Below are 26,644 nucleotides of genomic sequence, written 5' to 3' on the forward strand. Positions count from 1 at the left end.
GTAAAAAACAAGATGATAAACAGAGGATCCATCTAAAACAGTATAAAACAAGATGATAAACAGAGGATCCATCTAAAACAGTAAAAAACAAGATGATAAACAGAGGATCCATCTAAAACAGTATAAAACAAGATGATAAACAGAGGATCCATCTAAAACAGTATAAAACAAGATGATAAAAACAGATAAACAGAGGATCCATCTAAAACAGTATAAAACAAGTGCAGTATGTTCTGTATAATGTCTGGAACAGAGTGAATGAAATGAAACACATGGAAACCACGTGTTTGATACCATTCCACTTATTCCCCTCCAGCCATTACAAGCCTGTCCTCCCCAATTAAGGTCCCACCAACCTCCTGTGGTACAAACACAAACAGTAAAATATATCATAAAAATGCAAAGTGGTAAAAGATCAGAAAAGGAACCAAAAGGTTCAGTCATGTTCTAATAGTCTGATGAAAACAGTTTAGGTTGATGATTTAACAGGCAGATAGAACTGGGATAGAAGCTGTTCTAGAACCTGTGGTCCAGAAACTGATTTAACAGGCAGATAGAACTGGAATAGAAGCTGTTCTAGAACCTGTGGTCCAGAAACTGATTTAACAGGCAGATAGAACTGGGATAGAAGCTGTTCTAGAACCTGTGGTCCAGAAACTGATTTAACAGGCAGATAGAACTGGGATAGAAGCTGTTCTAGAACCTGTGGTCCAGAAACTGATTTAACAGGCAGATAGAACTGGGATAGAAGCTGTTCTAGAACCTGTGGTCCAGAAACAGATTTAACAGGCAGATAGAACTGGGATCGAAGCTGTTCTAGAACCTGTGGTCCAGAAACTGATTTAACAGGCAGATAGAACTGGGATAGAAGCTGTTCTAGAACCTGTGATCCAGAAACTGATTTAACAGGCAGATAGAACTGGGATAGAAGCTGTTCTAGAACCTGTGGTCCAGAAACTGATTTAACAGGCAGATAGAACTGGGATAGAAGCTGTTCTAGAACCTGTGGTCCAGAAACTGATTCAACAGGCAGATAGAACTGGGATAGAAGCTGTTCTAGAACCTGTGGTCCAGAAACTGATTTAACAGGCAGATAGAACTGGGATAGAAGCTGTTCTAGAACGTGTGGTCCAGAAACAGATTTAACAGGCAGATAGAACTGGGATCGAAGCTGTTCTAGAACCTGTGGTCCAGAAACTGATTTAACAGGCAGATAGAACTGGGATAGAAGCTGTTCTAGAACCTGTGATCCAGAAACTGATTTAACAGGCAGATAGAACTGGGATAGAAGCTGTTCTAGAACCTGTGGTCCAGAAACTGATTTAACAGGCAGATAGAACTGGGATAGAAGCTATTCTAGAACCTGTGGTCCAGAAACTGATTTTACAGGCAGATAGAACTGGGATAGAAGCTGTTCTAGAACGTGTGGTCCAGAAACAGATTTAACAGGCAGATAGAACTGGGATCGAAGCTGTTCTAGAACCTGTGGTCCAGAAACTGATTTAACAGGCAGATAGAACTGGGATAGAAGCTGTTCTAGAACCTGTGGTCCAGAAACAGATTTAACAGGCAGATAGAACTGGGATCGAAGCTGTTCTAGAACCTGTGGTCCAGAAACTGATTTAACAGGCAGATAGAACTGGGATAGAAGCTGTTCTAGAACCTGTGGTCCAGAAACTGATTTAACAGGCAGATAGAACTGGGATAGAAGCTGTTCTAGAACCTGTGGTCCAGAAACTGATTTAACAGGCAGATAGAACTGGGATAGAAGCTGTTCTAGAACCTGTGGTCCAGAAACTGATTTTACAGGCAGATAGAACTGGGATAGAAGCTGTTCTAGAACCTGTGGTCCAGAAACAGATTTAACAGGCAGATAGAACTGGGATAGAAGCTGTTCTAGAACCTGTGGTCCAGAAACTGATTTAACAGGCAGATAGAACTGGGATAGAAGCTGTTCTAGAACCTGTGGTCCAGAAACTGATTCAACAGGCAGATAGAACTGGGATAGAAGCTGTTCTAGAACCTGTGGTCCAGAAACTGATTTAACAGGCAGATAGAACTGGGATAGAAGCTGTTCTAGAACCTGTGGTCCAGAAACTGATTTAACAGGCAGATAGAACTGGGATAGAAGCTGTTCTAGAACCTGTGGTCCAGAAACTGATTTAAAAGGCAAATAGAACTGGGATAGAAGCTGTTCTAGAACATGGGATCCAGTGTGTGTGTATATGTGTGTGTCCAGTGTGAATGTGTGTTTACAGTGTGTGTGTCCAGTGTGTGTGTCCAGTGTGTGTGTCCAGTGTGTGTGTGTGTGTGTGTGTGTGTGTGTGTGTGTGTGTGTGTGTCAGTGCGTCCAGTGCGTGTTTGTGTATGTCCACTCTGTGTGTGTATGTGTTATGCCTTAAAGATAGAAGGGCCCATTGGTGAAAATGTTTGTGTGTCCAGTGTAAGTGTGTGTGTCCAGTGTGTGTTTGTGTGTGCGGTGTGAGTGTGTGTCCTGTGTGTGTGTTCAGTGTGTGAGTGTGTGGACAGTGTCAGTGTGTTGTGTGTGTGTGTGTGTGTGTGTGTGTGTGTGTGTGTGTGTGTGTGTGTGTGTGTGTGTGTGTGTGTGTGTGTCACTGAGTCGCCATCATCATAATCCGAATGTGTCAAGTTATTATTTACTGAAACTGTTGTTTGTCCAGTGTATGTTTGGATAGAGGGATATATAGGTGAATGTGATCAGGTGGGTCAGTGTGTGTGTGTGTTTGTCCAGTTTGTGTGTCAGGTGATTATTGACACTGAGGAGTCATCACCCCAAACCCTAATCCCTGGATAGAGGGGCTCAGTGAATGTGGAGGTGAATGTGATCAGGTGGGTCAGTGTGTCAGAGGAGGCTCTATAGAAGGACAGAGTGCCGGCTGGCCAGTCCAGATACACTCCTACTCTGTAGGGGCTGGAGGGGCGGACGTCTATGGTAGTCCGATTTTTATTGTGCCAGGCATAGTAACGGTTGTCAGTGCAGACCAAACTCCAGGACTTGCCATTCCATCCAAGACCACAGTCATTACCCCCTTCTCTCCTGCTGATTCCTTTATATGTCACTACTATACCAGCCCCTCTCCCACTCCTCTCTACCTCCCAGTAACAGCGCCCAGTCAGACCCTCTCTACACATCACCTGTTCACAGTTCTCAAATCTCTCTGGGTGATCAGGATACGGCTGCTTCTTTCTCCTACATGTCACCTTTCTGTTCTCCTCAGACAGAGAGAGGAGTCTGTTTACTGTGTTTGGGTCCAGTGTGAGATCACAGACATCTGATGGATGAAACCAGACACAATATTAGAAATCATCATCATTCACATTAGAATGTTAACTCACTTTTCACTCATTCATTTAATGTAGATGTTTCTAGGTATCAGAAGGAGAAGTTAAGGTAACGTGAGACTTGTTGAATGATCAGATGTTATACTGTATGGTAATATAAAACACACTTATTCCAATTCACACACGCACACACACACACACACACACACACACACACACACACACACACACACACACACACACACGCAGACACACACACACAGTCAAAGCAACTCTTTGTAAACGTTGGTGTCCCTGATTTCTGCTTCTGTAGAACTACAGCTGATATTTAATATGACCAAGTAAGTAATGATGGTGGTATTTGACTTTTACTTAACTTGAATTAAGACTTAGTCATATTCTTCACAGCAGTCAACACTCACATTTTCTAAGTCCAGGTTTCATTCTGTTCTCTCCACCATGTTCCACACTGTAGCGGTAAGCAGAAGAACAGACAGTCATTGAGGGATACACACACACACACACACACTCACACACGGTCAGCAAATAACTAAGAATGGTTGTCTGTGTGTGTTTCCAGTGTGTGTGTGTCCAGTGTGTGTGTGTCTCCAGATTGTATGTACAGTGTGTGTCCATTGTGTGTGTCCAGTGTTTGTGTGTGTGTCCTGTGTGTGTGTGTGTGTGTATATGTCCAGCGTTCATTCAGTGGGTGTCCAGCATGTGTGTGTGTGTGTGTGTGTGTGTCTAGTATGTGTGTGTGTGTGTCCAGTATGTGTGTGTGTGTGTCCAGTGTTTGTGTGTGTGACACACACTGGGCACAGACACACTGGAAACACTGAACGCGCGCGCGCACACACACACACACACACACACACACACACACACACACACACACACACACACACACACACACACACACACACACAGTCAGCATATAACTTTGTCCAAGTGGTGGTAATAATGTTTGTCTTAACCAGCCTGATAAGTCCAACATGTCTGATATGGACATTGACATAAACCCTCTACATACTTGAGTTTCTCCAGTCTGCAGTGTGGATCCTCCAGTCCAGCAGAGAGCAGTCTGACTCCTGAGTCTCCTGGGTGATTGTAGCTCAGGTCCAGCTCTCTCAGGTGTGAGGGGTTTGACCTCAGAGCTGAGATCAGAGAAGCACAGCCTTCCTCTGTGACTAGACAGCCTGACAGCCTGCAAAGAGTCAAATCATATTAAAATCACACTGCTATTCTTTGGTGGTGAAAAGAGTGACAGTATATTTTTTCAACATATTCAGATATATCAGTGTCCTGAATCCTTCCATATCTATTCATAAATGCATGTATCATTATTAGACATGACAAAAAATCTTAAGTACTGCTTGTAGAGAGAAAAATGTACAAATATTTGAGCAGACTGATCAGACCCGTTTAAAGCAGTATCAGTCAGAAGACAGACAGGCTTCATCTGTATGTCTAAGTGATGAGATAACACGTTCCTAAATACTGCTAAATGAGTCCTGATGAATAATATAAAATCATGTATCAATCATGAAAAATTGTGAGAGTTACAGAGGCTACAACAAAACATGCTAACCTCTCACCATTACCAATAACAGAGGCTACAACAAAACATGCTAACCTCTCACCATTACCAATAACAGAGGCTACAACAAAACATGCTAACCTCTCACCATTACCAATAACAGAGGCTACAACAAAACATGCTAACCTCTCACCATTACCAATAACAGAGGCTACAACAAAACATGCTAACCTCTCACCATTACCAATAACAGAGGCTACAACAAAACATGCTAACCTCTCACCATTACCAATAACAGAGGCTACAACAAAACATGCTAACCTCTCACCATTACCAATAACAGAGGATACAACAAAACATACTAACCTCTCACCATTACCAATAACAGAGCTACAACAAAACATGCTAACCTCTCACCATTACCAATAACAGAGGCTACAACAAAACATGCTAACCTCTCACCATTACCAATAACAGAGAATACAACAAAACATGCTAACCTCTCACCATTACCAATAACAGAGACTACAACAAAACATGCTAACCTCTCACCATTACCAATAACAGAGACTACAACAAAACATGCTAACCTCTCACCATTACCAATAACAGAGGCTACAACAAAACATGCTAACCTCTCACCATTACCAATAACAGAGGCTACAACAAAACATGCTATCCTCTCACCATTAACCTCAAATAAAAGGTGACATTCTGTATTCCTAATTTGAAACATTCTATCTCAAATCCAAAATGCTGTCCAAACACATATGGTGTGGACTATGTGTGTCTGGAAAACACAGGTGGATCTGGTGAACAGTTATCACTTGTTGACCAACTACAGGAATACTGACCTCAGAGTCTCCAGTTTACAGTGGGGATTCCCCAGTCCAGCAGAGAGCAGCTTCACTCCTGAATCCTTCAGGTCATTGTTACTCAGGTCCAGCTCTCTCAGGTGTGAGGGGTTTGACTTCAGAGCTGAGACCAGAGAAGCACAGCCTTCCTCTGTGACTCCACAGCCTGACAGCCTGACAAAGAGATCATCATAACTTCACAAACACACTGTTCATTTAACACCAGTAGTGTATAAGGACAATGGCAGAAGCATTTGGTTTATTCTCCCAAACAACATATAGATTTTATTTCACCTTTATAGGTAGGCAAGGTAGGCAAGTAGAGAACAAGTTCTCATTTACAATTGCGACCTGGCCAAGATAAAGCAAAGCAGTTCGACACATACAACGACACAGAGTTACACATGGAGTAAAACAAACATACAGTCAATAATACAGTATAAACAAGTCTATATACGATGTGAGCAAATGAGGTGAGAAGGGAGGTAAAGGCAAAAAAGGCCATGGTGGCAAAGTAAATACAATATAGCAAGTAAAACACTGGAATGGTAGTTTTGCAATGGAAGAATGTGCAAAGTAGAAATAAAAATAATGGGGTGCAAAGGAGCAAAATAAATAAATGAATTAAATACAGTTGGGAAAGAGGTAGTTGTTTGGGCTAAATTATAGGTGGGCTATGTACAGGTGCAGTAATCTATGAGCTGCTCTGACAGTTGGTGCTTATTAAAGCTAGTGAGGGAGATAAGTGTTTCCAGTTTCAGATATTTTTGTAGTTCGTTCCAGTCATTGACAGCAGAGAACTGGAAGGAGAGGCAGCCAAAGAAAGAATTGGTTTTGGGGGTGACTAGAGAGATATACCTGCTGGAGCGTGTGCTACAGGTGGGAGATGCTATGGTGACCAGCGAGCTGAGATAAGGGGGGACTTTACCTAGCAGGGTCTTGTAGATGACATGGAGCCAGTGGGTTTGGCGACGAGTATGAAGCGAGAGCGTACAGGTCGCAATGGTGGGTAGTATATGGGGCTTTGGTGACAAAACGGATTGCACTGTGATAGACTGCATCCAATTTGTTGAGTAGGGTATTGGAGGCTATTTTGTAAATGACATCGCCAAAGTCGAGGATTGGTAGGATGGTCAGTTTTACAAGGGTATGTTTGGCAGCATGAGTGAAGGATGCTTTGTTGCAAAATAGGAAGCCAATTCTAGATTTAACTTTGGATTGGAGATGTTTGATATGGGTCTGGAAGGAGAGTTTACAGTCTAACCAGACACCTAAGTATTTGTAGTTGTCCACGTATTCTAAGTCAGAGCCGTCCAGAGTAGTGATGTTGGACAGGCGGGTAGGTGCAGGTAGCGATCGGTTGAAGAGCATGCATTTAGTTTTACTTGTATTTAAGAGCAATTGGAGGCCACGGAAGGAGACTTGTATGGCATTGAAGCTTGCCTGGAGGGTTGTTAACACAGTGTCCAAAGAAGGGCCAGAAGTATACAGAATGGTGTCGTCTGCGTAGAGGTGGATCAGAGACTCACCAGCAACAAGAACGACCTCATTGATATATACAGAGAAGAGAGTCGGTCCAAGAATTGAACCCTGTGGCACCCCCATAGAGACTGCCAGAGGTCCGGACAGCAGACCCTCCGATTTGACACACTGAACTCTATCAGAGAAGTAGTTGGTGAACCAGTCGAGGCAATCATTTGAGAAACCAAGGCTGTCGAGTCTGCCGATGAGGATGTGGTGATTGACAGAGTCGAAAGCCTTGGCCAGATCAATGAATACGGCTGCACAGTAATGTTTCTTATCGATGGCGGTTAAGATATCGTTTAGGACCTTGAGCGTGGCTGAGGTGCACCCATGATCAGCTCTGAAACCAGATTGCATAGCAGAGAAGGTATGGTGAGATTCGAAATGGTCGGTAATCTGTTTGTTGAATTGGCTTTCGAAGACCTTAGAAAGGCATGGTAGGATAGATAGAGGTCTGTAGCAGTTTGGGTCAAGAGTGTACCCCCTTTGAAGAGGGGGATGACCGCAGCTGCTTTCCAATCTTTGGGAATCTCAGACGACACAAAAGAGAGGTTGAACAGGCTAGTAATAGGGGGTGGCAACAATTTCGGCAGATCATTTTAGAAAGAAAGGGTCCAGATTGTCTAGCCCGGCTGATTTGTAGGGGTCCAGATTTTGCAGCTCTTTCAGAACATCAGCTGAACGGATTTGGGAGAAGGAGAAATGGGGAAGGCTTGGGCGAGTTGCTGTTGGGGGTGCAGTGCAGTTGACCGGGGTAGGAGTAGCCAGGTGGAAAGCATGGCCAGCCGTAGAAAAATGCTTATTGAAATTCTCAATTATGGTGGATTTATCAGTGGTGACAGTGTTTCCTATCTTCAGTGCAGTGGGCAGCTGGGAGGAGGTGTTCTTATTCTCCATGGACTTTACAGTGTCCCAGAACTTTTTGAGTTAGTGTTGCAGGAAGCAAATTTCTGCTTGAAAAAGCTAGCCTTGGCTTTTCTAACTGCCTGTGTATAATGGTTTCTAGCTTCCCTGAACAGCTGCATATCACGGGGGCTGTTCGATGCTAATGCAGAACGCCATAGGATGTTTTTGTGTTGGTTAAGGGCAGTCAGGTCTGGGGAGAACCAAGGGCTATATCTGTTCCTGGTTCTAAATTTCTGGAATGGGGCATGTTTATTTAAGATGGTTAGGAAGGCAGTTTAAAAAAATATCCAAGCATCCTCTACTGACGGGATGAGATCAATATCCTTCCAGGATACCCCGGCCAGGTCGATTAGAAAGGCCTGCTCGCTGTAGTGTTTCAGGGAGTGTTTTACAGTGATGAGTGGAGGTCGTTTGACCGCTGACCCATTACGGATGCAGGCAATGAGGCAGTGATCGCTGAAATCTTGGTTGAAGACAGCAGAGGTGTATTTAGAGGGCAAGTTGGTTAGGATGATATCTTTGAGGGTGCCCGTGTTTAAGGCTTTGGGGAGGTACCTGGTAGGTTCATTGATAATTTGTGTGAGGTTGAGGGCATCAAGTTTAGATTGTAGGATGGCTGGGGTGTTAAGCATGTTCCAGTTTAGGTCACCTAGCAGCACAAGCTCTGAAGATAAATGGGGGGAAATCAGTTCACATATGGTGTCCAGAGCACAGCTGGGGGCAGAGGGTGGTCTATGGCAGGCGGCAACGGTGACAGACTTGTTTATAGAGAGGTGGATTTTTAAAAGTAGAAGTTCAAATTGTTTGGGTACAGACCTGGATAGTAGGACAGAACTCTGCAGGCTATCTTTGCAGTAGATTGCAACACCGCCCCCTTTGGCAGTTCTATCTTGTCTGAAAATGTTGTAGTTTGGCATTAAAATTTCAGAATTTTTGGTGGTCTTCCTAAGCCAGGATTCAGACACAGCTAGAACATCCGGGTTGGCAGAGTGTGCTAAAGCAGTGAATAGAACAAACTTAGGGAGGAGGCTTCTAATGTTAACATGCATGAAACCAAGGCTATTACGGTTACAGAAGTCGTCAAAAGAGAGCGCCTGGGGAATAGGAGTGGAGCTAGGCACTGCAGGGCCTGGATTCATCTCTACATCGCCAGAGGAACATAGGAGGAGTAGAATAAGGGTGCGGCTAAAAGCAATAAGAATTGGTCGTCTAGAACGTCTGGAACAGAGAGTAAAAGGAGGTTTCTGGGGGCGATAAAATAGCATCAAGGTATAATGTACAGACCAAGGTATGGTAGGATGTGAATACAGTGGAGGTAAACCTAGGTAATGAGTGATGAAGAGAGAGATATTGTCTCTAGAAACATCATTGAAACCAGGAGATGTCATAGATTCATCTTCCATCTCCTAGAATTGTGTGGTCATAATGTTATACTAATGTAAAAATCTATGCATTTATTCAATGTGTTATTCAATATAATATTATATAAATATTATAATACATACGTTTCTCTAAACTGAATATTTCTTCCTGATGAATAATGTCATTTTATTTACTCACAGAACAGCTCGGGAGGCTTTGACCACTGGCAGCAGCCTCAGAAGACCTTCCTCTGATCTGGAGTATTTCTTCAGGTCAAACACAACCAGCTCCTTTTCTGAAGTCAGCAACACAAAGACCAGAGCTGACCACTGTGCAGGTGACAGTTTGAACTTAGAGAGACTTCCTGATCTCAGGTATCTTTGGATCTCCTCCACTAGAGAATGGTCATTCAGTTCATTCAGACAGTGGAACAGATTGATGCTCCTCTCTGGAGAGGGATTCTCCCTGATCTTCTCCTTGATGTACTTGATTGTTTCTTCATGGCTCTGTGGGCTGCTTCTTGTCTTTGTCGGTAGACCTCGTAAGTGCTTCTGATTGGACTCCAGTGAGAGGCCCAGAAGGAAGCGAAGGAAAAGGTCCAGGTTTCCCGTCTCACTTTGTAAGGCTTTATCGACAGCACCCTTGTAGAAAGCAATTTCAGGCTCGTCGTTTGTTTGCAGTTTGTCCATTAGATTCTCATTGTTGTTGATGAATGAGAGGAACACATATACAGCAGCCAGAAACTCCTGAATGCTCAGATGTACGAAGCAGTACACTTGTCCTGGTACAGCACACATTCCTCTTTAAAGAGTTGTGTGCACAATCCTGAGTACACTGAGGCTTCATTGACATCAATGCCAGACTCTTTCAGGTCTTCTTCATAGAAAATCAGATTGCCCTTCAAAAGCTGTTGAAAAGCCAGTTTTCCCAGTGACAGAATGCTCTCTTTATTCCGGTGTGGACCTGTCTCTTCATTCCCAAGATACTTTTCATTCTTCTGTTTGGTATGAAACTCCACAAGGTGTGTGTACATCTCAGTCAGAGTCTTGGGCATCTCTTCTCTCTTATGTTTCAGCATGTGTTCAAGGACTGTTGCAGAAATCCAACAGAAGACTGGAATGTGGCACATGATGTGGAGGCTCCTTGATGTCTTTATGTGTGAGATGATTCTGCTGGCCAGGTCCTCATCACTGAATCTCTTCCTGAAGTACTCCTCCTTCTGTGGTTCATTGAACCCTCGTACCTCTGTCACCTGGTCAACACATTCTGAAGGGATCTTATTGGCTGCTGCAGGTCGGGTAGTTATCCAGAGGAGAGCAGAGGGAAGCAGATTTCCCCTGATGAGATTTGTCAGCAGAACATCCACTGAGGTTGACTCTGTGACGTCACAACAGATTTTGTTCTTCTGGAAGTCTAGGGGCAGTCGGCACTCATCCAGACCATCAAAGATGAACAGAACGTTGTACTTGTCGAAGTTGGAGATTGATTGTTTGGTTTCCATTGAGAAGTGATTGAGAAGTTCAATGAAAGTGTGTTTGTCCCCTTTCTTCAAATTCAGCTCCCGAAAAGGGAATGAAAATACAAATTGGACATCCTGATTTGCTTTTCCTTCAGCCCAGTCCAGAATGAACTTCTGCACAGAGACTGTTTTTCCAATGCCAGCGACTCCCTTTGTCAGCACAGTTCTGATAGGTTTGTCTTGTCCCGTTAAGGGTTTGAAGATGTCATTACATTTTATTGCAGTCTCTGGTCTTGCTTTTTCCTGTTTGTTGTCTCAATCTGTCTCAGCTCATGTTCATTATTGACCTCTCCTGTTCCACCCTCTGTGATGTAGAGCTCTGTGTAGATATTATTGAGAAGTGTTGGGTTTCCTTGTTTAGCGATCCCCTCAAATACACATTGAAACTTCTTCTTTAGATTAGATTTGAGTTCAAGTTGGCAAATCACAGCGAGCTCATCTGAATCTAGAAATAACACAGAGGATATTAATATTACGTCTGTTTTAATGTCTACAGTATTGTAGGACTGTTATAAAGTTTTCAATTATAATAATTTATTATCTTAACTGACTGTATAAATCTGTAAAAGTTTTTATAATGCTTTACAGACTGGTGTGACTGATTATATTATTATTGGTATTATTGATGGTATTATTAATGTTCTCTCTCTCTCTAAATGAATCACCAAAACACATCCCTGCTGCTACTTGATGGAGTCACTAGGTGTTGTGTTCAGACTAGAGGTCGACCGATTAACCGGAATGGCCGATTTCAAGTTTTCATAACAATCGGAAATTAGAATTTTTGGCACCGATTTTGACGATTTTATTATTATTATTATTTTTTACACCTTTATTTAACTAGGCAAATCAGTTAAGAACACATTCTTAATTTCAATGACGGCCTAGGAACGGTGGGTTAACTGCCTCGTTCGGGGCAGAATGACAGATTTTCACCTGGTCAGCTCGGGGATCCAATCTTGCAACCTTCAGGTTAACTAGTCCAACGCAATAACGACCTGCCTGCCTCTCGTTGCACTCCACAAGGAGACTGCCTGTTACGCAAATGCAGTAAGCCAAGGTAAGTTGCTAGCTAGCATTAAACATATCTTGTAAAAAACAATCAATCATAATCACTAGTTAACTACACATGGTTGATGATATTACTAGATATTATCTAGCGTGTCCTGCTAGATAATATATATAATCTGACTGAGCATACAAGCATACAAGTATCAAGCATTGCGCTGTTTATGACTTCAAGCCAATCAAATCAAATCATCAAATCAAATGTTATTTGTCACATATACATGGTTAGCAGATGTTAATGCGAGTGTAGTGAAATGCTTGTGCTTCTAGTTCCGACAATGCAGTAATAACCAAAAAGTAATCTAACTAACAATTCCAAAACTACTGTCTTATACACACAAGTGTAAGGGGATAAATAATATGAATGAGTGATGGTACAGAGCAGCATAGGCAAGATACAGTAGATGTTATCGAGTACAGTATATACATATGAGATGAGTATGTAAACAAAGTGGCATAGTTAAAGTGGCTAGTGATACATGTATTACATAAAGATGCAGTAAATGATATAGAGTACAGTATATACGTATACGTATGAGATGAATAATGTAGGGTATGTAAACATTATATTAGGTAGCATTGTTTAAAGTGGCTAGTGATATATTTTACATCATTTCCCATCAATTCCCATTATTAAAGTGGCTGGAGTTGAGTCAGTGTGTTGGCAGTGTGTTGTTAGCAACTCCCGAGATCAACTCCCGAGATGAGGCTGGTGTAACCGAAGTGAAATGGCTAGCTAGTTAGCGCACGCTAATAGCGTTTCAAACGTCACTCGCTTTGAGCCTTGGAGTGGTTGTTTCCCTTGCTCTGCATGGGAAACGCTGCTTCGAGGGTGGCTGTTGCCGTTGTGTTCCTGGTTCGAGCCCAGGGAGGAGCGAGGAGAAGGACGGAAGCTATACTGTTACACTGGCAATACTAAAGTGCCTATAAGAACATCCAATAGTCAAAGGTTAATGAAATACAAATGGTATAGAGGGAAATAGTCCTATAATAACTACAACCTAAAACTTCTTACCTGGGAATATTGAAGACTCATGTTAAAAGGAACCACCAGCTTTCATATGTTCTCATGTTCTGAGCAAGGAACTTAAACGTTATCTTTCTTACATAGCACATATTGCACTTTTACTCTCTTCTCCAACACTTTGTTTATGCATTATTTAAACCAAATTGAACATGTATCATTATCTATTTGAGGATAAATGTATTTTATTGATGTATTATATTAAGTTAAAATAAGTGTTCATTCAGTAAGTTGTAATTGTCATTATTAAAAATACATTTATTTTGTATTTTTAATATCATATCGGTATCTGCATTGAAAAATCATAATCGGTCGACCTCTAGTTAAGGCTGCTACAATATCATTGAGTTACACAGCTAATTTAGCTGTACTTTAGCTACAGCTTTTAAATGTTATAAAACATCATTCAACATGAGGCAGACAGATCTTACATTTCTCCAGTGTGTCAGCAAGCTCCTTCTGGTTCATTTTCCTCAGGATGTGCAGTGTGATCTTCAGAGCCCCCTCTCTGGCACTGCTCTCCTGCTTCTCATCTTCAGCATCCACCACTTCCTTATCCTGCTTCTGACTCTCAAAGCCGTCTGGGAGTTCTGGACTAAGAATCCTCTTGAACATCTTCAGCTCGTTCTTCACAAATGTTATTATATTATCTTCAAGCATCTGAAATAAATTAAGTAAATAAGTTAAGCAAGAGAAGAAATGCTTTCTCATTAACACATTAATGAATGATTGACAGATCAACTTTACTTGAGGTAAACAAAAACAAATGTAAATAACAGGACCACATACACTAAATATGGAGTCCAGGTCTGTTTGATGACTCTGGGAAGACTGACCACTGAGAATCTCTGACTCTGATCTCTCCTGTTGGTTTCTGTGGACAAAACATGAGACATATACACACACACACACACACACACACACACACAACACACACAGGGAGACAGCACACACACACACACACACACACACACACACACACACACACACACACACACACACACACACAGGGAGGGAATGTTGCGTTTGTTTAATATTGTTTTAGGACTATGAAAATGGACAAAATGATTAGCCTATGGATTATGAAAACAACAAAAATAAATGGGAAAATGGAAGAGGAGAAATGACTAGAGACAGTGTTGTTTAACTCACTGACCATGACCCATGAGTTCTTCTTACCTTTGTTCAGTAGAAAAATCTCCCTCTCTAAACTGTATAGGTTGACTCATAGACCAGTCACTCTTCATGGACACACAGCTGGGAACAGGGAGGCTGGTCTCTCCTGCTTGATTGGACTTCAACACAACAGAGACAAACATTAAATCTCTCATCTACTCTGAGCTCAGATGGGGAAACATAAGAAGAGTTTCATTCCAAAAAGCTATATATCCATTTTCAGAAATGTTTGTAGATTAGCTTTTATTGTTTAAAGAAGTTATGTTTATGTTAAGTTATGTTTTTTGCTAAATGAGGAGATGGCACGTGGGTACCTGCTTATATAAACCAATGAGGAGATGGCACGTGGGTACCTGCCTCTATAAACCAATGAGGAGATGGCACGTGGGTACCTGCTTCTATAAACCAATGAGGAGATGGCATGTGGGTACCTGCTTCTATAAACCAATGAGGAGATGGCACGTGGGTACCTGCTTCTATAAACCAATGAGGAGATGCAGCACGAACTGTGTCACAAATAGAACTGACTTCTAGAGGAGATGCGCTCGTTGGCGCGGGCGAGCAGTGTGTCATTTTGAATAACGAATTGTATTTTGCGACGCGAGTGTTGAAGTCATTCCTGACGAAAGGCTGGTGTCGTTACTCTGCCTTCTCCGGGGGCATGTTGAGGTAAATTAACTAACCGGGAGGGTTGAATTATGTAATTTATTGGAAGGGCTGGAAGAGGCACTCTTTTTGTCTTTTCTATTCTGAGGTTGTTTACTGTCAGATATTAACATTATTTCATTTATCATGTGATTTTTCTCTGTGGTTTTCTCTTTTACTCTGTGATTAGATACCTGGTATATACTATAGATACCTGGTATATACCAGGAGTACTTACTCTGTAACTAGATACCTGGTATATACCAGGAACAGAGTAGCCTAGTGGTTAGAGCGTTGGACTAGTAACCGGAAGGTTGCAACTGACTTGCCTAGTTAAATAAAGGTAAAAATAAAAATAAAATAAAAAACTCTGTGCCTAGATACCTGGTATATATCAGGAGTATTTACTCTGTGGTTAGATACCTGGTATATACCAGGAGTATTTACTCTGTGATTAGAAACCTGGTATATACCAGGAGTATTTATACTGTGTTTAGATACCTGGTATATAGCAGGAGTATTTACTACCTGGTGCCTATTAGATACCTGGTATATACCAGGAGTATTTACTTGTACCTGATACCTGATTAACAGAGTATTTACTCTGATTAGATACCTGGTATATACCAGGAGTATTTACTCTGTGCCTAGATACCTGGTATATAACAGGAGTATTTACTCTGTGTTTAGATACCTGGTATATAACAGGAGTATTTACTCTGTGTTGAAGAAATGTCTCCCTTGTTGCATGTAATTGGCAGTATCATAGAGTGGAGTCTTCATGGACAGACTGCTGTCTCTCTGTGAATACATACCTGGTATATACTATAGATACCTGGTATGTACCATGAGTACTACTTACCCTGTAAATGCAGAAAAGTCTCCATCTTCGCAATCATAGAAATGGTCCATAGACCCGTCACTCTTCACGGACAGACAGCTGGGTGAGTCTGGTCTCTCCTGATGGATTGGGCTTCAACACAACAGAAACAGACCTTCAGTCTCTAGTCTAATGTAGACTAAAGATGATGATGTCATGTCACTGATACCAGGTCAGAGACAACATATGTAGTTAATAAAACATGCCAAGAGATTTATGTCTGTCCCCACAGTGGCCCCACATTGTCCCCACAGTGCATTCCTGAAAATCCTAAAGGCTTAAGATCAGTAGTTTCCAGCCTGGTGCATTTTTCAGGGGTTCCGCATTTTATGATATATATTTTTATTAAAATACAACATAGTAAATGTTGGGAATTAACTAAGCAATTGAAGGGTTTCATTCCAAAACACTATATCTCTATTTTCAGAAAAATTGGTCAATTAACTTTTATTATTTATAGAAATTATGAAAAAGATTGGTGTTTTTCCACTATCTAATCACGGCATGGGGTTGTTCAATGAGAGACATGTATTATATATATATATATATTGTTTGATGGTTTCATTTCAGAGAGACAAATAATCATGCTTTTTTCTTAAATGCTACATATCTGCCTCACTCTCAGAGAAATCAGTAGAACTGCTAGGTTTTACACAGTAATAATATATATCTGCCTCACAGAGAAATCTCAGAGAAATCAGTAGTACTGCTAGGTTTTACACAGTAATAATATATATCTGCCTCACTCTCAGAGAAATCAGTAGTACTGCTAGGTTTTACACAGTAATAATATATATCTGCCTCACTCTCAGAGTAATCAGTCGTTCAGTCAAATGTAACAAATAACTGCATTTTTAGTAAAGAACTGTACAAATGATTCACGTGTGACATGAATATTAAAATATTTAAAAACAATTATTCAATACAGGAATATGACACCAGTATGTAATAGTATTAACGTTACAATTGAAACGTAATCTAACACCACCCGGAGAACAGCTGATTGTGTTCTCATATATTTTTTTGCCCTTCCAAATGACTTTATACGCAGAAGATCGAATCACGTGGTTTATCCGCCTCTGATTGGGAACCATACCAGGCCAACATAGAAATATAATCACCTAGATGACCCACCCTAGTCACACCCCGACCTAACGAACATAGAGAATAAAAGCTCTCTATGGTCAGGGTGTGACAGTACTCCCCCAAAGGTGCGGATTCCGACCGCAAAATCTGACTCAATAGGGGAGGGTCCGGGTGGGCATCTACCTTCAGGGGCGGCTCCGGTGCGGGGCGAAGTACCCACTCTGCTCGTGGATTCGTCATCTTCAATGGCGGCTCTGGTGCGTGGATCGTCACCAGAGGCTCCGGACCGGGAACTGTCGCCGGAAGCTCTGGACTGTGGAGCGCACTGGAGGCCTGATGCGTGGGCGGGTACAGGTGGCCCCAGGCTGGTGACGCACACCTCAGGGTGAGCAGGTACAGGACGTACCTAACTGAGAAGGCACACTTGAGGGAGAGTGTGAGGAACAGGAACAGAACGTACCGTACCGGGCTGTAGAGGCGCACTGGAGACACGGTGCGTAGAACCGGCACACATTTTACCGGAACGATGACACTCTTCACACGGTGAGTACGAGGAAGAGGCACAGGACGTACTGGGCTGGGAAGGTGTACTGGAGACCTGGTGCGTATAGCCAGCATCAACTGTACCGAACGATGACACTCTTCACACGGTGAGTACGAGGAAGAGGCACAGGACGTACTGGGCTGGGAAGGTGTACTGGAGACCTGGTGCGTATAGCCAGCATCAACTGTACCGGAACGATGACACTCTTCACACGGTGAGTACGAGGAAGAGGCACAGGACGTACTGGGCTGGGAAGGTGTACTGGAGACCTGGTGCGTATAGCCAGCATCAATTGTACCGGAACTTTAACACACTTCTCAGGATGAGTATGGAGAGCTGACTCAGGTGGCTTTAAATCGATAACACGCTCCTTAGGGCAAATGTTGTGCATCCTCCACCAATTCAATAACTCTCATTTCTCCTCCACATTCTCCCTCAACTCACTGACAGTCTCTGGTTCACTCCCCTCAACTTTCGCCACCCACTCCTCGCTCAATCTGTCCCAATATTCCTCCTCGGTCTCTGACTCACCCCTTAGCGTCGCCGGCCACTCCGTGTGCCGCCCCCCCAAAGAAAAAAAATTGGGGCTGTCTTTTGGGCTTGAGTTGTGGCCGCGAACACTGGCATCGTCGCTGTCCATCCCTCGCTGCCTCCGCCTGCTTCCATGGCAGGCTTCTGTCTCCTGTCTCCTGCCATAATCTCGTCCCATGTCCAGGATGTCCTCCACTCCTGGCTTTCCTCCTGGGCCCGCTGCTTGGTCCGTTGTTGGTACTGTCACGATCTTTATAATGAGTGGACCAAGATGCAGTGTGGTATGGTTCCATCCTCTTTATTATGAAGTGAAACTCAAAGAAAACAATAAATGCAAAACAAAACGTGAAGCTATAATAATGCTCACAGGCAACTATACATAGTCAAGATCCCACAAAGCACAAAGGGAAAAATGGCTGGCTAAATATGATCCCCAATCAGAGACAACGATAAACAGCTGCCTCTGATTGGGACTCATACCAGAAATATAATCACTTTTCATTTTAAATACATTTTGTAAAGAATTCTTAAAACATAAGTCCACTTTGACATTATGGGGTGTTGTGTGTAGGCCAGTGACCCCAAAACATCTGAATTAATCCATTTAAATTCAGGATTTAACACAACAAAATGTGTAAAAAGTCAAGGGGTGTGAATACTTTCTGGAAGTATTGGGGAATAATCAGAATTGGTTGGTAACATAGGTAAGATGTTTTATATTCATCATATGTTTGTAAGTTACTTCTCATCAGAATGTTATTTTTGTATAATACTGTGGCGGGGTTGCAGGATCTGTTCTATGTCAGACTAAGTTGCTTGGGCCGGAGAGAGGGGAGAGGTCAAGCGTGTATCTCTTGGCTCCACAATGTCTGTCAGTTTGTCTCTGTGATCTTGTCATGATAGGATGGATTTGATATATGCCTGTTGATATGGAGGATTGGTTTATGGTTCTGAGTTTGAGAAAATAACATAGTTTAGGAGACAAAGCTGAACGATAAATTATGCCTATGCTGTCTGGCTATGTGTGTCTTTTGATCTCAGCTGCAATGTGTAAGGGACTCTCAGAGAATTCATTGATAGACACTGAATTGATCTGAGAGTCACAGGGTTGTGATAGAGCTCATATAATTAAAGATGGACTTTGTGATAACTAACTCTGACTTGTATGTGGTTTGCTCTCATGATTTGGTAAATAGAGGAAATTTCCACAACAAAGTAAAAAACCCGGCAAAATGGAGACCTCTCCACTAAGTTTTTACAAACAATTAAACCCTTGAGGCGCCACGAAAATAATATTAAAAAGTTCGGCCCTTGGACACAGACGGGTTAAACACCAAAGTTTCCGTCCATCTAGTGAAGAGAGGAGAACCGGACAGAGGTAGCCAGCATCCGTCAACGAGAGAGGGAGAAGCCCTCCACAGGATTTAACAGGTGGAAGAAACAACCGGGGAGCTCCATCGGTCCACAAGAAATGCAGACAGCCAGTGATGATGTAGTGGTAGCTATGGTAACTAGGATGCTGCTGGTAGAGTAGTTAGCTAGCTTACCGAGCTGTACCAACTAGCTAGGACAACTAGGATGCTGCTGGTAGAGTAGCTAGCTAGCTTACCTAGCTGTACCGACTAGCTAGGACAACTAGGATGCTGCTGGTAGAGTAGCTAGCTAGCTTACCTAGCTGTACTGACTAGCTTGGCTATCTAGCAGGTCGTTCGTCTGAACAATAAACTTCGGCATCTCAACACTGTCGCGAACTCCAACGTTATTCCCCAAGATCACCTCAGCCCACTCTGCGCGATTACTTCATAGCTAGGCAAATAAGGTAATATTATGAAACTGGGCTCCAAGGCGGTTGCAATGAACTAGTTTTCATCAGAAAAAAAGTTTGTTAAATATTGAATGTGTCCAGCCTACTTGAGGCACATGAAAATAATATTTAAAAGTTTTGTCCTTGGACACAGAGGGGTTATCACTAAAACCTAATATTTCAAGGTCAACTGTAATATGAATACCAATGTAAAACACAATTTATCCCCTTTCCAGCTAAATCAATGAGGAGACCTTCAGGCTGCCCGTCTCTGCATGAATGAAGAAGGCAATGAGCTTTGTCTTGTCTTTAAAAAAATGGCGGGTAGGACACCTCATGAGCTGTCAGAACCAGTTAAGACGTACCAGCAGGTATCTGGATAATAGCCTCATCAGCTGTCCTAAGAGGTACCAGCAGGTATCTGGATAATAGCCTCATCAGCTGTCCTAAGAGGCACCAGCAGGTATCTGGATAATAGCATCATCAGCTGTCCTAAGAGGTACCAGCAGGTATCTGGATAATAGCCTCGTCAGCTGTCCCATCCAGTTAAGAGGTACCAGCAGGTATCTGGATAATAGCCTCATCAGCTGTCCTAAGAGGTACCAGCAGGTATCTGGATATTAGAACATGCAGCCAGTCAGTGGTTCCTGCTTTGGAACAGAGGCAACCTGTTATTCAGGTGCAGAGCCCCACCTGTTATTCAGTCAAAAAATAATAATAAGTAAATAGTTGCGTCATGATTGGCTCTGTGTTCTGTCACTCATGGAGACACTATGTCACCTCAAAATCTACAGGGAGATCTCTAAAATTCAAGCCCATTGGATGCTGCCATAGAGTTACATTAGAAGTGTCCATCCAAAAGGCTCAAGGTCATTGGCCACAGATAAAATGAACATCACGTTATATCTACCGTGGCTTTGATTGGACTGATCATATCAACATCACGTTATATCTACCGTGGCTTTGATTGGACTGATCATATCAACATCATTTTATATCTACAGTAGCTTTGATTGGACTGATCATATCAACATCATGTTATATCTACAGTAGCTTTGATTGGACTGATCATATCAGCATCATGTTATATCTACAGTAGCTTTGATTGGACTGATCATATCAGCATCATAGTTTCAAACTCTTAGCTAGCAGGCTAGCAGCCATCATCATGAACCAACTGGCAAATCCTTTTCAATCCTTGTCATATGAAGAGAAATTGTAGATAGAACATATCAGTGCTTATCGGCCATTGGACATAAACATTATACAACATTTGAGAAAATAGGTCTTGAATCGTCATCCAACTATAAATTCTAAGTCGGGGACTCTGGCCTTTTCTAGAGCTCCGACCTGAAGATCAATGATGCTTTTTCAGAGTTCCAAGTTGTCATGAAAGCACCATAAATCCAGAGAAGGCCAGACTTTGATGACAAAGTTTGATGACAAAATTTGCCCACAAGAATACAGCCCTTATTTGAAGTGTTTCTACAATTCCCTATGGGAAAAATGTATGGTGGAAAAACTATTGGAACCATTTCCCTGTTTGACCGTTAGGTGTTATGGGTATTATGACACCTCCACTGTGGGGCTCTATAAAACTATTGGAACCATTTCCCTGTTTGACCGCTAGGTGTTATGGGTATTATGACACCTCCACTGTGGGGCTCTATAAAACTATTGGAACCATTTCCCTGTTTGACCGCTAGGTGTTATGGGTATTATGACACCTCCACTGTGGGGCTCTATAAAACTATTGGAACCATTTCCCTGTTTGACCGCTAGGTGTTATGGGTATTATGACACCTCCACTGTGGGGCTCTATAAAACTATTGGAACCATTTCCCTGTTTGACCGCTAGGTGTTATGGGTATTATGACACCTCCACTGTGGGGCTCTATAGATCAAATGAAACGGAGAATCTAGAGAATGTAACAATATTCGCTGTGATGGAACAATATTCACTGTGATGTAACAATATTCATGTAACAATATTCGCTGTGATGTAACAATATTCACTGTGATGTAACAATATTCACTGTGATGTAACAATATTCGCTGTGATGTAACAATATTCGCTGTGATGTAACAATATTCACTGTGATGTTCAGCCCCAAAATGAAAAAATAAACTAAATAATTTCATAGAATTGAACTCAGACCACTTTCTCTTTGTCACAGACGGACAACATCACTTAGTGTTTCCAGCTGAAGATGTAATGAATCTGCACACAGTTGAATGGTGTCTCTGTGCCGCTCAGTTGACGTTTAGGGAAAGTATCAGACACTAAAATCTATGAATCTTAGAACAGTAATATTTTACACATGAAGGTACCAAGAAGACTTCATTTCTGATGAAAAAACACAAATGTGAAAAAATTATGGATATAGCGTTTTGGATTTAAACTCTTCATAAATTCTTAAACAAAATTGTAATCTCACCTCTTAGCTTTGGTGTCATGTTTCCCAGAGAGACTAATTTTAGAGGCAGGGCCGCCCTCCTCTCTCTCCCCAGAGAGACTCATTTTAGAGGCAGGGCCGCCCTCCTCTCTCTCCCCAGAGAGACTCATTTTAGAGAATTGGATGCCCTCCTCTCTCTCCCCAGAGAGACTCATTTTCGAGCAATGACCCCTAAACAGAGATCCAACATGTCATTGAACTATAATACATGAATAAATATACAAATTGTAAAATATCCACAATATACGAATATATGAACAATATGTTTTTTCATTTCATTGCCTACGCCCAGTTAGCGCCATTTTGTATGATTGAAATATTCTGCTGAGAGAGCACCTTCCTGATGACAAGTGGCTCTGTATCTTCAAACTTTCTACCAACATTCTACCAACATCCTACATGAATAATCCCTGGTAGGATCCTTCCCAACTTCAACATTCCCAACATCTGAATAATCCCTGGTAACATTCTACCAAACATCCTACATGAATAATTCCTGGTAGGATCCTTACTATCCCAACTTCAACATTCTACCAACATCCTACATGAATAATTCCTGGTAGGATCCTTACCTTGCAGCCTGAATTCAAAACCAGAACATGTCAAGTCAGTGAGAGTTTCCTTTGTGTTGAGAATGAAACCTTGGGAACAGTTTATTCACCTCCCCAATGTCAGGAAACTTTGTGTAATTCTTGTTACTGATTAATTTAGGACTCCATCATTTCTGTTAAAGTTTAGTGGCTCTGACCCCATGTCAGCATCATCAGAAACCCAGTTTAACCTGTTTACCAGAAAAGCCTTGGGTTTACAATAACATCGCTGTGTAGCTACTGCTTTCCTGCAGTCAGATGACCTAGTGACCTCATGGTGGAATGTTATTCATATTGTATCATTATTACCTAGTGACCTCATGGTGGAATGTTATTCATATTTTTATAATTTCATAATTAATAAAGAATTCATTTTTTATGCCTAAAATCCGGTGTTTCTATGCCAAAGGGGTTTGCTATATTTCAGTCATCTGTGATGTATATAAAGTGTAATATTGGGGTGAAAAACCCCCAATTGGAATCCATTTCAACTCCATATCTGACATGGTACAGGTGTCTTCTTTCTTTAAGCCCAGAACCATGTGTTTGTGGTGATACCTTTGTTTCAGAGTAGATTTGTTTAAGACTTCCAAGAAACACTGTGTGACCCTGATTCAGACCACTGCATTTCAAGGTTAATCATTAAAAACAACACTGTGTGAACAACTAGCTTTCAGACCACTGATTTCAAGTCATTAAAAACAACACTGTGTGACCCTGATTCAGACCACTGCATTTCAAGGTTAATCATTAATAACAACATCGTTGAACAACTAGCTGTCTCCAGGACCAGTGATTAAAGTCTGAGTTTCTGTCCCAAAGTGGCACCCTATTCCCTATATAGTGCACTACTTTGACCAGGGCCCATAGGGCTGTGTGGTGCATTATGGGGAATAGTAGTGCACTACTTTAGACCAGAGCTCTATAACACCCTATTCCCTACATAGTGCACTACTTTAGACCAGAGCTCTATAACACCCTATTCCCTACATACTGTGGTACACTACTTTAACCAGAGCTCTATAACACCCTATTCCCTACATAGTGTAGTACACTACTTTAGACCAGAGCTCTATAACACCCTATTCCTACATAGTGCACTACTTTGACCAGAGCTCTATAACACCCTATTCCTACATAGTGGTACACTACTTTAGACCAGAGCTCTATAACACCCTATTCCCTACATACTGTAGTACACTACTTTGACCAGAGCTCTATAACACCCTATTCCCTACATACTGTGGTACACTACTTTAGACCAGAGCTCTATAACACCATATTGCCTACATAGTGAACTACTTTGACCAGAGCTCTATAACACCGTATTGCCTACATAGTGCACTACTTTGACCAGAGCTCTATAACACCCTATTCCCTACATAGTGCACTACTTTAGACCAGAGCTCTATAACACCCTATTGCCTACATAGTGAACTACTTTGACCAGAGCTCTATAACACCCTATTGCCTACATAGTGCACTACTTTGACCAGAGCTCTATAAAAAAACAACTGTGAAGCGTACAGGGCAAAGAGCCACTAACAAAGTTAACTTCCCACACTGAAAGGAGGGAAAGGGGCTACCTAAGTATGGTTCCCAATCAGAGACAACGATAGACAGCTGTCCCTGAACCATACCCAGCCAAAACATAGAAATAAAGAAACACAGAAAACAAAACATAGAATGCCCACCCCACATCACACCCTGACCAAAGCAAATAGAGACATAAAAAGGATAACTGAGTGTTATCCAGTCCTCTCTCTCTCTCTCTCTCTCTCTCTCTGCCACAACGATGGGATTGTTTTGTGACCATGAATGTAAGAATGACAAACTAACAAAAACTGTTTATTTGTCTTCCTCTAGTGGCAGGTTGTGATAATGTCTGTAGTATCTCCCTCTGTCTCTTCGCTCCTCTCTCCACTCCACACTCCCCTATCTCTCACAAACATAGACTCTGACCTGCCCAACTGAGCAAATAGAGACATAAAAAGGATAACTGAGTGTTATCCAGTCCTCTCTCTCTCTCTCTCTCTCTCTCTCTCTCTCTCTCTCTCTGCCACAACGATGGGATTGTTTTGTGACCATGAATGTAAGAATGACAAACTAACAAAACTGTTTATTTGTCTTCCTCTAGTGGCAGGTTGTGATAATGTCTGTAGTATCTCCCTCTGTCTCTTCGCTCCTCTCTCCCTCTCCACACTCCCTATCTCTCACAAACATAGACTCTGACCTGCCCAATGACTGGTTAAAGAATCGCCCCCCCTCTGTCTCTCTCTCTCTCTCACTCTCTCTCTCTCACTCCCTCTCTCTCTTTCTCTCACCCCTCTGTCTCTCTCTCTCTCTCTCTCTCTCTCTCTCCCTCTCTCTTCCCTCCCTCTCCCCCTCTCTCTACCCCCTCTCTCCCTCTCTCTCTCTATCCCCCTCTCTCACTGTGTAGACCTACCAGGCTGTTAGGTTAATGGACCATGGAAACCTACTGAGAATCTGTCATACAGAGAGAGATACAAATGAACATGATTAAAACTAAAAATACATTAAAACGTGTTGAACTCATTTCCATGTATGTTGTTCTGTTTCTGTTTACAGGACTAGAAATGGGATTCAACTGGGTCAATACAGTCAGAGAATTAACTATATATCCTCAACCTTATTCTATAGTCAATACAGTCAGAGAATTAACTATATATCCTAACCCTTATTCTATAGTCAATACAGTCAGAGAATTAACTATATATCCTCAACCTTATTCTATAGTCAATACAGTCAGAGAATTAACTATATATCCTCAACCTTATTCTATAGTCAATACAGTCAGAGAATTAACTATATATCCTCAACCTTATTCTATAGTCAATACAGTCAGAGAATTAACTATATATCCTCAACCTTATTCTATAGTCAATACAGTCAGAGAATTAACTATATATCCTCAACCTTATTCTATAGTCAATACAGTCAGAGAATTAACTATATATCCTCAACCTTATTCTATAGTCAATACAGTCAGAGAATTAACTATATATCCTCAACCTTATTCTATAGTCAATACAGTCAGAGAATTAACTATATATCCTCAACCTTATTCTATAGTCAATACAGTCAGAGAATTAACTATATATCCTCAACCTTATTCTATAGTCAATACAGTCAGAGAATTAACTATATATCCTCAACCTTATTCTATAGTCAATACAGTCAGAGAATTAACTATATATCCTAAACCTTATTCTATAGTCAATACAGTCAGAGAATTAACTATATATCCTCAACCTTATTCTATAGTCAATACAGTCAGAGAATTAACTATATATCCTAAACCTTATTCTATAGTCAATACAGTCAGAGAATTAACTATATATCCTCAACCTTATTCTATAGTCAATACAGTCAGAGAATTAACTATATATCCTAAACCTTATTCTATAGTCAATACAGTCAGAGAATTAACTATATATCCTCAACCTTATTCTATAGTCAATACAGTCAGAGAATTAACTATATATCCTAAAACCTTATTCTCAAGTCAATACAGTCAGAGAATTAACTATATATCCTCAACCTTATTCTATAGTCAATACAGTCAGAGAATTAACTATATATCCTAAACCTTATTCTATAGTCAATACAGTCAGAGAATTAACTATATATCCTCAACCTTATTCTATAGTCAATACAGTCAGAGAATTAACTATATATCCTAAACCTTATTCTCAAGTCAATACAGTCAGAGAATTAACTATATATCCTCAACCTTATTCTATAGTCAATACAGTCAGAGAATTAACTATATATCCTAAACCTTATTCTATAGTCAATACAGTCAGAGAATTAA

At 41.5% G+C, this 26,644-nt stretch overlaps 1 protein-coding gene across 3 annotated transcripts; it reads right to left on the bottom strand.

Moving 5' to 3' along the window:
- Nucleotides 1–190: 190 nt before the first annotated feature.
- Nucleotides 191–22,899, bottom strand: LOC135569249 (NACHT, LRR and PYD domains-containing protein 12-like). 3 transcript variants are annotated; one of them, XM_065016028.1, is made up of 12 exons: nucleotides 22,792–22,899; nucleotides 22,202–22,390; nucleotides 15,781–15,891; nucleotides 14,277–14,392; nucleotides 13,887–13,971; nucleotides 13,529–13,757; nucleotides 9,685–11,450; nucleotides 5,695–5,868; nucleotides 4,334–4,507; nucleotides 3,726–3,772; nucleotides 3,157–3,293; nucleotides 191–359 (listed from the first exon to the last, which is right to left on the bottom strand). In XM_065016028.1, exons 7-12 carry the CDS (start codon nucleotides 10,281–10,283, stop codon nucleotides 303–305), a joined length of 1,188 nt encoding a protein of 395 aa, XP_064872100.1. In that variant the 5' UTR covers nucleotides 10,284–11,450; nucleotides 13,529–13,757; nucleotides 13,887–13,971; nucleotides 14,277–14,392; nucleotides 15,781–15,891; nucleotides 22,202–22,390; nucleotides 22,792–22,899; the 3' UTR covers nucleotides 191–302. The 3 variants fall into 3 exon arrangements, with proteins under 3 accessions (XP_064872100.1, XP_064872098.1, XP_064872099.1); XM_065016026.1 differs by lacking the exon at nucleotides 191–359 and having other exon boundaries at nucleotides 2,530–3,293; nucleotides 22,792–22,898; XM_065016027.1 differs by lacking the exons at nucleotides 191–359; nucleotides 22,202–22,390; nucleotides 22,792–22,899 and adding an exon at nucleotides 17,068–21,456 and having other exon boundaries at nucleotides 2,530–3,293.
- Between the last annotated feature and the right edge of the window lie 3,745 nt (nucleotides 22,900–26,644).

Source organism: Oncorhynchus nerka, unplaced genomic scaffold (genome assembly GCF_034236695.1).
Source record: "Oncorhynchus nerka isolate Pitt River unplaced genomic scaffold, Oner_Uvic_2.0 unplaced_scaffold_1175, whole genome shotgun sequence".
Classification (NCBI taxonomy): domain Eukaryota; kingdom Metazoa; phylum Chordata; class Actinopteri; order Salmoniformes; family Salmonidae; genus Oncorhynchus; species Oncorhynchus nerka.

What these genes read in the sequence shown, in the direction of transcription:
- LOC135569249 (XM_065016026.1), bottom strand. Translation starts at nt 10,283, where the DNA reads ATGTGTGCTGTACCAGGACAAGTGTACTGCTTCGTACATCTGAGCATT. An exon ending in TGCAGACTGGAGAAACTCAA is followed by an intron (nt 3,773 to 4,333) that starts GTATGTAGAGGG and finishes TTACCGCTACAG; the next exon opens with TGTGGAACATGGTGGAGAGA. An exon ending in GAAACCTGGACTTAGAAAAT is followed by an intron (nt 3,294 to 3,725) that starts GTGAGTGTTGAC and finishes TTCATCCATCAG; the next exon opens with ATGTCTGTGATCTCACACTG.